A 12056-nucleotide genomic window follows, 5' to 3' on the forward strand; every position below is an offset into this window, starting at 1 on the left:
ATGTGTGTGTTGTTGTGTCGTTTTGTTTTGTTTTGTAATTCTTGAGGGGAGAGTTCTGTCTTCCGGCATTTAAGTCACACGTACATTGACATTTACGTATAATGTCGGAAGCAGCATCAATCCAGGTGACAGTGACGGAGGTTTATAAACAAACGCCATAAACTAAATACTAACTGCTATAGAAGATCATTTGATATTACCACAATAATCAAGGGCCCGTTACATAAAACAATGGCATATAGTTACAAATGAAAGTGACTCTGCCATGGTGACAATTTCATAGCAAATCAAAGCCAAGAAAATAATCCTTGATGGTTACCATTTATAACAGTATTGTAAAGTTCATGTAGTTTTATGCAACCCGGGATCGGATGTTGGAAACGACAAAAACGTCACAGCAGTAATTATAGTGATAATGTTGAAACCAAATACACTCTTTTGTTAATAGTCTAAACACTCACCTTGTTTGTTGTGCCAGAGGCCATCCTCTATAGAAAGCTCGATGACTACAGTTGAAATTATGTAAAAAGAAAAAAAAATGTAATTAGAATAGACTCATAACGAAAAAGCCACTATATCCTCTTTTAAGATGTTTGCGACATGCTTGTAAGCACTTGGCAGACACTAAATTAAAATTCGATATTAGCGTTGTTGTCTGCAATTAAGTGAAATCCACAACATTAGAATACCCAGAGAGAAACGTAATTAATTCATGGGATATAATTCATTTGTACAAAATAATTAATCCGTCATCCGCCCACCAATCGATCAAAACTTCCTAGTCGATATCGCCACGGTGCCACTGACGCTGAATTGTTCCATGTTCACGAGAGTTGCATTGTAACAGCCTCTAGGATTTTCCATTAAAAAATTATAACAGATTTCTATTTACCACATTATATACAAGCGTGCTAGTCGGTATTTCAATGGGATGTGGTCATCATATTGTTTAAAGTCAACCTAAATTAAATTTTCATCTGAGTTACTTTTTTGTACAGTTTGGAAAATTAAAAGTGAAAATCAGAAACAAAATCAAAAGAGAAATTTGGATGTGTGTTTTTTTTTCTGACATAGCGATTTCTAGAAAGGGGCTAACAAGTTCGATGGATGAGCATTTCTCAGTATCAATGCAATGTACTAAAATTTTCAGATTTTTAAAACTTCTTCTGACTGAAGCATTTCTATATCAACAAAATGTGCTATTGAAAATAAAATATCATTTGAATCAAATTGAATTTGTTGCAAAAGTTCCCCTATTCCTCAGTAAATTGTTTGCCTAGTTTAAAGCTTTTTGTGATTCAGTAATTTAGGCCGAGCGTTATCGCTTCCTTTAAAGTTTGAAAAGTAACCCTTGCTGCCACGTGATCCGACAACCATGACTAATTCGGCGTCGCGTCCTGTGACAGTTCAAGAAGAGAACCAAATCGAAATTCTTACAAATTAGTGATACTCGAGCAGATATCCACTGTCTTCATTTTGCTTGGGGGTCCATAATCAGGAGGAAATTCACATCCATTTACAGGTGACTTGAAAAGGTCACAAACATTACAAATTAAATCGCACAGAAATTCCTACGGAAAGCTTCGTCAAATTGGAAACACCTTTGCTATTATGTACCCCTATCAATCGCTACTTCACGGTGCTTTAATTTGTGATCTGCGTAAATTATATAATATACGTGTAGAGAAGAATTCGATTCCTGGAAACCATTTGATTAATTCGATTAAAGTTATGTTAATCCTAGAAAAATTAATTGGGTGTTGATAGTAGTGATTGGTAAAATTCTCATGAAGCAACTTGGCCATATAATTTATGTGTTACTTTACATTGTCATGGATGGATGTCGCAAATACAACACTGTATGATTTGTGTGGAAACTTAATAAATGAAATGAAATGAATGAAATATATCATGACAGTGTCCATACAATGCGAAAGAAGACCTTAAAGAGGGCCACGGACTCAAACTTGCCCTACGTATGCTACGATAAACAAAACGATTATAATATGTGAAAGACAACAACATTGACGAAGTAAGGAACAAAAAAAAATAGTGTGGGGTCACTCTCTACGGCAATATAAAGACGGAGATTGATGGCACGAAAGTTGTATTGATCTTCGTTTTCTCATCGTAAATAAGAAATCTTTGTAAGTCACAAACAGTAATCGTTTGACTCTGAATACATAGGCCTTAATTGGAGGAACGTTTCAATTTATTCCAACTAAATCTTCAGACTTGTCCATTCTTCATTTTGTTCACCTGATTTGGAGTACAATATATAAATGATGGTTTGCCATTGCTTGCATAATGATTATTTCGAAATCTACCTTCTATACTGTCTAACGTTGGAAAAAGCTTGGCAAGAAATGCGATATCATCTTTACAAAAGAACACGATCTGTATACATACTCAGTTCTAGGTATCAGCTTGGAGGCAAACGAAAAGATCGTGCATTTAGGTGGAGTCAGTAAGCAGTGATAGCCTGTAGAAGAAAAAAAAAACACGATACAAAGCCGAAGAAGGCAGGATTAAATAAAGGTGAAAGTTAAGGGAAAGATGATTTTTGCTAATATATTTAAGTGACATCATCCTGTGACAATATCATTCACATATATCTGGTTTCATCATACGTATACTATCTTTTCTCTCTCTTCATCATGTTCATCTCTGTCACATATTTTATATATGGATATATATATATATATATATATGTAAATATATATATATATATATATATATATATTATATGAGAGAGATGAACATGATATATATATGTACATATATATTATATGTATATATGTATATATTATATATGCATATATTTTTTCATGATGTAATACATACAGAGAAATAGATAATCATAGAAAAGAGAAATATAAGTGAAAATAGATGGATCTATAGACAGATATTGCTGTGAATACAGTTGACTGTGAGTTTGCAGACGATAGGTTGAGGGAAAGACCACGTCACTTCTCATTCTCTGTCGTTTCAATACTGTTTCTTTGTCGATTACGAAGGCGTTTCAATAATAGTTGGACGAAATTCAAATTGCTCTTTTCCACTGATATCTAGGACTTCTCCGATCAAATCATTGTCAAACGAGACTTTTATTACTGTGATATTTGACAGTTCGACCAAAGCTTTGGAGTAATTTATTGTTTTCAGTGTGCTTGGAAAGATTCTCGTGAAAGGGCAAATTTGTCACTTCCTTTACAAAATTGCATTTCACTTCCTACAGTGAGAACAACCATTTTGACAGCAGAAATGTAAGAGAAAAGTAAATCGGGTCTCAGATACCCCAAAACACTAGCATTGACCGACTAGTGGCTGTTATGCATATGATGTGAATTTAGGTAAGTCACGTTAATTCCGTATTCGCTGTTTCGTCTTTGCCCGAGAAGTTGCTAATGTGGACGAATCTACCTGCCGATGTCTTTAGGTTTAACATTGACTAACCATAATCTGTCTATCTATCTTTAAGTATAAATGCACTCATGCACGTTATATCGCATGATTGTGAACTGGGTTGTACTGTTTCATTTCCTTTACAATTAGGGTCTATAAACTGCTCACAATCATCGTGATTAGTCAAAGGAGTTGGTATGGATTGTAGATACCTTTCCCTATATATGAAAGAGTATCTAATGAGCTTGTAAATTAGCATAATATTGCATCAATTATGTTTCACATGATGACTCTTGCAATTGCACGCACACACACACACACACACACACACACATACTCATCCAAACACACCTTCACCTCCACACGGCTCCAGATACACACAGACACTGTGTATACATTTCCGATAGCCGATTTCGCCGATGAATAAGCAATAGACGTGAGCGTGTCGCGCCCCTAGTGCTTTAATGACGCAGGAAGCGGGAGATGCTTTACTCATTCGGTCAACCATATGGTAGGGCAAATCATTCAGACATTTCCTGGGATATTGCCTCTACACAAGCCCGCGATCGTTACCACGGTACCACGCTAGTATCTATGGTCTATAACGCACTATATGTACAATCAACGTCATTTTCCATTATTGCGGATACCGCCTAAGCAGTGACGTAATCATTGTCAGTGCAGTGCTGGTCTTATAGATTAATACGAAGGATTATCTTGTCCCGTTTATTATAATGAGATGCTGTTCTTCCCGTTTAACCCGCGACATGTGTCGCCTGACATGATAACACATGATTCCATACACAATCGTAATTATATCCTATGGAAGTATGATATGGTTATGTTTGCATACTGATAGAAGAAGTATGCAGAACACATTTTCCTCTCATCTTTCATACCTGACTGCTTCTTGGCTTACAAATTGATTTAATCCCCCCCCCCCCCAATGAAATGGAAAAAAAGAATAGTGAGAGATTATTAAACATTATTTTCAATTTCACTAAGAGGTCAATGCAATTTTAACAGCGTTATTGACAAAAGATCATTATCAATTACGTAAACACTGGTAAAACCTCAACGTATGGAAATACGTAATAATGCATCTGATACCACAATTGCGTATTCATCCAGTTTGAAAGTATACAACCAAAACCACAAAAATTATCCGACTGCGGAAGAAGGTGCCCTGTCTCCCTGAGCATGTATGAACAGGAATATATCTATAAATGAAGCAATGAATAATTAATGCATATGAATACTATAGAAACTTAAATGAATAGTACTTCTTACTTGATATTTTCATCATGTTTGTCATGAATCGAAAAAAAAAATCTCCCGGAGAAAAATTGAAATCGCTGAGAGCTTTCAAAAACTTACTTACATGCGTACAATGCCCTTCTACAAGTGTGTTATCAAAGCAAACGTGAGGCGTCACCTCGAGATACACCCTCAAAGATGGCCTGCTTATAGATTACAACAGGTTATCAGAACAATCATTCTCCTTTAAGTGATTTGACGGACTTTGGCTATAAGGAAACTGACCCCCCCCCCCCTAAAAAAATAAAGAAAAATAAGAAGTAAATATTCCATCGCGGAATGTACTAACAGTTTCAAAGTGGTTTTTAAAATTGCCCAATTATCATTATACACTCTCCAAATATGAACGCAATCTTTCGAACAAGCCAGGTTATTACATAACTTTTGATATATATATAATATATATATATATATATATATATATATTTCATTTTACTTCCATTTTTCTGTTACGAAATCTACTTCACTGGACATCAAGTGCTGCGTTAAAGTGTGAATCAATCCAGCACGCCATGGCATAAGAGTCTTGATGCGTTTTCAATGGGCTGGGTATAGGCATGCGAGTTGAGAGCTTGGGGGCTTTCTAGCTCAAGCGAGCATGAATGCAGGATAATAGATTCCAAACACCAAGTCCGTTCATCTGGGATTTCTTCCAGGCACATAGCGGGTGATAGCATTTCCCTCTTACGGCAACACACGAAGAAATCCTAGTTACGTGTTCCTTCCCTGTCGCCAATTCAGAGGAAACGTGGACCTATAATGCTCTTCTGCTGCCCACAACACGTAGTGACGTGACTGGATTTATAGCTATATTTCATCATTCTTTAGCTCTCCTTTTATAGTGCAGTGACTCCAAGGATGTGGATAGAGGGTGTTTTTTTTTAGCCACCCCCAACAAACCTTTCCTGAAAACGCCCATCCTTTTGTCCATTTCTGAAATAGATCCACATGTGTATGTTGAAGCGGCTCCGTGATATTTATTACGCCTGCGACAGTTGCTCCCATATAAGATAAATATTTGTACACTAAGCCAAACATAAAAATTGTAGCCACAGACATAACCCTGTCCATAATCCTAATCCTCACGTCAAACTAAACTTAAAACCCTATCACAACCTTGACCCTAACCCTAAGTCCTTGGAAAACTTCAAGACCAGAACATTATTTTGTTGCAGGAGTAAATGTCGTGTCACCGTCGAAGAAGGCAATGACGACTTAAAAAATCGGCAACATTAATAACATAATGTGTAGCGTTGGTAATGTTGCGCTATAGTGGGAGTGCAATCTGTCCATTCTAAAATGCGTCATGTGTTGCCAAAATATCTTAAAGAACAAACAAGAAACCACTGAATAAAGAATACCAAAAAGTTGTTCCATTCTCTTATAGTAGTTATGATGCGCGCATTACCTTCAGGGAGTATATCGCGGAATTCCAGTGGGTTTGAAGAGACACTAAACAATTTTCGTCCTGACATATCAATCTGCGCCTTTGAATGTTAACAGAATATATGGTGCAGTACAAATATTGTGAATGATCATCACCATAATATCTGTTACGTCTTTTTGAATATCACCTGAAAAAAAAAAAAGGTGAAAAAGACAGAAAACAACAAAGTTACAAACTTGGGCAGTTCGATATTAATTTACAGTTGTTAAATATCCTTAATCTTTTATGACTAATTTTGATGTCGTTTAGTCTTTTATCTTTCAAATTTGTATTGTTCCTGTGGGTTTGACCTCTAGTTTTGTTGCTGTTGTGTACTATAGGGGGGGGGGGGGAGACGACGAAGAGTCAAATACTTAGGCATGCATGAGTGAAAATCTACCATTAATCATAAACGAATCCGGTCCTCTTCCGCCTATTCAGGTGTATGTTTTTTTGAATGTCACACACATGAAAATGATGGCAAAAAGGGTGAAAAGAAATATAATTGCAAATAGTGTAAGGAAAACAAAATGTATCTACATTCACCTATTGTTTAGGAAGGTCGAGAGTTCACAATCTTTCTTCTTAATATCTTTAAATAATGAAGCATCCATTTTCTGATAATGTCGATTAAAAACTTAATCCTCTGGTACTCAGTAGTTTTGCGGCCTAGTGATTTGGAATACAACAGATGTCATTTTCTAACACAGTCATTTGAAAAATTAGAGAAAACAAAGAAAAAAAAAACTAAAATCTACTTTGACATCTTCCCAACAGGTATTGAAACATCGACCAAACCTGCACCACTTCGTGAAGCGAGATGCAGAGGAATCGAAGCCAGCTAGTCGGCGGCATAGGAGGAGTCTGGAAGACACGCTGACTCGACTGCAACAAGATACCAAGGTGGGTGCAAATTGTTAATGCAAAATATACTTTATTATTCTTATTTTTATCCTTTTTCCACTTCCTCTTCATCTTCTTCTTCTTCTTGATCTTCTTCTTTACTATTATCATTATCATTATTATTATTGTTACTATTATCATCATCATCATCATCATCATCATAATCATTATTATTATCATAATTACCACCATCATCATCATCATCAGTATTATTTCTATCATTATTAGTATCATTATCGTTATTTCATCTCTTTCTCTCTCCTTTACTTATACCTAGATTCTTCAAGTTGTTCAAGTTGATTTATTTCACTTCCAACAAACAAATAAGAAATACAAATAAACGCTCATATACACAGACGTCATGAAATCAGTACCACAATGCGATGAACAGAATGACATTGTAAAAAATATAGGTAAATTATCAACAGAGATACAAATAACTGTTACGTCACTGTGGTAAATGCATAAACGATATTGCTGGAAATGGAGGGGACTGCTAAAAAAGCAGAGCTTGTAGAATGCAGTCCCCTCATAGAGAAAAGAAAAGATCATAGAGAAAAGATACCTAGATTCTTGGTAGGATGATCAATAGTTGTGTGGGACGAATTCCACAAAACGACAGAATTAGGGGTATTGCGCAATTACAAAATCAGAATACTGATGTTCCCCAATAGTTTGCCCAAATTATTTGGTATTTATGGCGACTTCTGGTGGCACACATAGTACATGCACAAACAGACATACAACCATTCGTAATATGGGTTTTCCCGGCAAATTTCGCACTTTTGTCAGTCCATTTGAGAGGAGGTTCATTCTATTTAGCAAAACCCCTCGTTATCGCACAGTCTGTCTTTCAAAATTGCAACTTGTGCGTTCAATTTAGCATTTTGATCAATGAAATTTGCACATGTGGCTTTCGAATTCGTAATAAAGGGCATTCAAAATTTGCTGGTACTCTACGTTCATTCAAATTCGCCACCACTCGCCGAAAAGGGTATTTGAGTCATTCAATTTCGCGAATGGGCAGTCAAATTCTAAACATTCTCTTTCAAATTAACGTCATGTTATTTCTTTCTTGAAAAGGTGAGAACATTTAAACGTGTATTTCTATGTGACTTTTTGTTTCATCCACACACTGTTAAGCAGTGAAAGTATCATATTTCTTTCATACATGTCATTATAGGCCTACATGTACCAATACTACAGATTAACTTCATCTTCTTACAGTCATGACAGCACAAGTTAGATACAGACATTTATCTCAAGAAGACAGAGAAAGAATTATAGGAACAGTTCATGATCATAACCTTGACTTTCTAGAACTGGCCGACACACTTGGAATAAAGCTCTCAACGGCGAGATAAGTTATGGCCACATGCACTATCTTCGGACTGGGAGACTCAATCAGCACATTGGGGGAAAAACTGTTGCAAAATCTCTGAAATGAATACGAAAATATGAAATGTAATAATGCGAACAAAACAATAACCATGTTCAAAAAAAATAAAGAAAGAAGCAAAGCATAAACATGTGTGCTTGACTGTAAAAGATGTTAAACTAGATGCCCAAAAATGAATTCGAATGAACGAGCACGGCATATACGTGATCACGTGACTATATCATTCTAAATTGAATGAACGAATAACGAAATGGTGCTTGTTTTAAGAATTTACATTTAGAAAGTTTTGATTAGAATGAGGTTAAAGGTAATTTGAATGCTCCAAAATAAATTTGAATTAAGAGATTATAAAATTGAAATACCAATCATGTCATCTATGCCAAATTTTGCTAAATTGAATGCAGCAATAAGGAATTGGAGTGACAAAAGTGCGAAATTGGCGGGGAAAACCTGTACTTTTGAATGTATAAGAGAATTCAATGGTAGGCTCATCCGTTTTAACTAGGAACAACGTGACCTCTTTTGATCTGTAACATGAACCAACTGAAGGTATTGATTATTACCATTGGGAGCAGTGATTTAGAACATACTAGAGTTATCAATTTGGTACATATGTGTAGATCAGTTGTGTCACAAAGCATCCTACGATTTAAAAAAAAATGCAATACAGCCTGAAATATAGGAGATATCACTATTTTTTTCTAAAAAACCATACTGTAGATGGTTTAGTCTAGAAACAATTTTCATCGTAACTGTGATGTTGTTCATAGTTTGTAAATTCAACAATATTTAACATTTATCATACTGATTAAGATTTTACATTGTTTCTATCCTTAACTCACATTTTAGAACTATTTTAAAGCACTAAAGCTGGGTTTTTGTTTCATCTGCAAATGGTAAATAATGCCTTTAAGAATCCTCGACAATTATTCATGATTCCCCATCAGACTGGCAGGGAGTACATAGGAAAACAGTAGTAGTGATCATTTCAAACTGTATTTCTTCTTGAGTTGGATTTTCTTGTCTTCAGTTTAATGAAGACCTCCAGGTCACACTCTCCGCTCTCCCGGTTGTCTTTGGAACATGTCCATCTTCTTTAAAATGCATTCTATCACTCCTGCTGTTCTCTTTATACATCCATCAGAATTCCTGCAGCCATAACTCTGAGGACAATTATATTGTAATTAGAATTTACTCTACAGACAAGAAAAAGTAGTTTGACATAGTACTTCAGTATTTTTTTTTTACTTGATAAAAAGGACTATGTGATTGGGAATGGGGTAATTGAATTTTAAAGGTATTATATTAAATTATGTTGTTTTCACAGACGAGACGCTATGTGAGCCACTGTTGCAAATTAATTGACGCTGACAAGAGCTGGATCATAGAAACGCATCTGCAATCTATTTGTGTCTACAAGGAATTAAGCATGGAAAGTGCGGCGTTCTGTTTGTTTGTTTGTTTTTTGCTTTGTTTTGCTTTGCCTCAGTCCGCTTCGATCCTGCTTGAGTTCAAGTGACTATTGACATTATACAGGAAATTAATAAAACAAAAGTCTCAAATGCCACGAGGATAGCATTCATATGAAATATTGAAGAGCATTATATTCCCGTCTGACCACCTGCATTCTTTCCTGAAGAGATGTTATTAACTATTCTAGGTTTTTGACGAGTTACCACTCAGTCTATTCTTTACAATGGGGGGAGGGGGGAAGCAAGCGATATGGGCAGAGAGATGAATATCTTGTAAGACACCACAAGATGTACTTCCTCCATGTCACAGCGGAGACAGACAAAGCCGGAGCAAAACACCTTGCCCACGGCCATATAGACGCATGACTAGATCTGCCGAGCGTTCGATCGAATCCCCAGCACGTCACAAAGGAGTGTATTACGAACATGACGAAATGCGCTTCCTTGCTATCACAAAGCATATCACGCTGGTGTGTGCGTGTGAGGTGTCTATGTGGGAGGGGGTTCGAGGATATTCATTAACACGGTCCTGAAAAAAAAAATATAAATAAAAAAAGATAATGATGAATAAAAAATAATAAATCTCTATCTTTGGCCGTTGTCAGGCGTCATTGCCTACCTCAACCGGAAATGTTCCCCAGAAAATGACGCAGTGATATTCCTATCTGATGATGATATAGTTAAAGGCCTTTGTAACAGCTTGACATGCAACCTTTTCATAATTGTTGACTTCCCGTTATCTCAGTGACTAGACGTCAAATACACACACACACCCACACACACACACCCACCCACACACACACACACACACACACACACACACACACACACACACACACACACACACATATATATATATATATATATATATATATATATATGTATATATATATATATATATATATATATGTGTGTGTATACTTACATAATTCATGCCAAAGTATATAATTCTGGTAAGTGCCAATGAGATGAATAGCATTGAAATGGATTTTTTTTTTCTTTTTTTCCAAAATCGTTTCCAAATTTCACCTGTCGAGGATGTGAAGATCGCTTCTTTAGCTGTGCTTTTATGTTTATCTTTCGACATGCACACGCTACATCATTTTCATCTGGCCATCAAATAATGTAGACCATGCCAAGATATATTGAGGAGCACTTCAAACATCTGAGGAGTAGGCAGAGTCTCTACCCACTCTTTACTCAGTTTACTTGCGACAAGATAGGGGAGTGGAAAATTAGGTTTATCCTCCGTTATTAGTTTTTATCCCGACAATCAGGTCAGGTTAATGCAATCTTTTACAATTCTAATTAAAGGACGATAAAGACGATCTCTATAATTCTTTAATGTTTGATAAAATTGAATTGAACTGCAGGATGAATATGTTTTCAGTGCCTCTGACAGAATGAAAGTGGAGGGTAAACGCGGCTTGAAAACGAACATTAAATGCCTTGAAAAAAAATAATGATTTTAAGATATAAGTGATGATAATCGGTGGCTGTTGTTCATAGATAGCTATCCCAGTAAGAGTGATATCTTTCAGCAAAAAAAAAAAATAGATAAAATACAACTTATTTCCTTCTGATGAGCGTCAATAATGTTTAACGGCTTACACTGCTTGTTTGTTTCTTAATATCGCAGTGTAAAATCTCAGCCTCGAAAAATGAACCCCTAGATGACAAACTTCCCGGCGTATCGCGCAGAATTAGGCCAAACGCATTTTGTCTAAGCTTGGGTAGCCCACTAGTGTCGGTGATTCTCATAGCTGCTCAGTCTTACGGAACACCATCTGTCGAGGGGAATGCAACATCAAATATGACATAAAAAACCGCTCTCACATCAATTATTCGGCGAAAGATAAATATAGTAGCCATAACAACCATGACGTCATAACACAAGACGACAGAGAGAGAGAGAGGGGGGGGGGGAGAGAAGGGATGGGGAATGGGATAGGAAGGGAGGAAGGAGGGAGGACAGTTGTCTTGGCAGGAAACCGCAAGAGGCATTCCATCATTCTATCTCTGAACACAAGAAATATATTATCATGCTTGGATGGCGGCTATTTTTGTGTCGAGAGCACTCTCCATCAGACGAGGGGGAAAAGATAATATTGAGCTCGGGATAGTGCATATTTGT

The 12056-nt window shown here is 36.3% G+C and overlaps 1 protein-coding gene across 1 annotated transcript in view; it reads left to right on the forward strand.

Annotated features, from left to right (window-relative positions):
• The window catches only part of LOC139736215 (neuroendocrine convertase 2-like), a 62788-nt gene that overhangs the window by 11809 nt on the left and 38923 nt on the right, over positions 1-12056 (forward strand). Inside the window, exon 3 of the mRNA XM_071646949.1 lies at positions 6926-7051. Within this exon, the coding sequence (XP_071503050.1) occupies positions 6926-7051 (126 nt within the window). The remainder of the gene's footprint in view (positions 1-6925; positions 7052-12056) is intronic.

This window comes from Diadema antillarum, unplaced genomic scaffold (assembly GCF_040938485.1).
Source record: "Diadema antillarum isolate AM-2024a unplaced genomic scaffold, OU_Dant_1.0 seq00000633_RagTag, whole genome shotgun sequence".
Classification (NCBI taxonomy): domain Eukaryota; kingdom Metazoa; phylum Echinodermata; class Echinoidea; order Diadematoida; family Diadematidae; genus Diadema; species Diadema antillarum.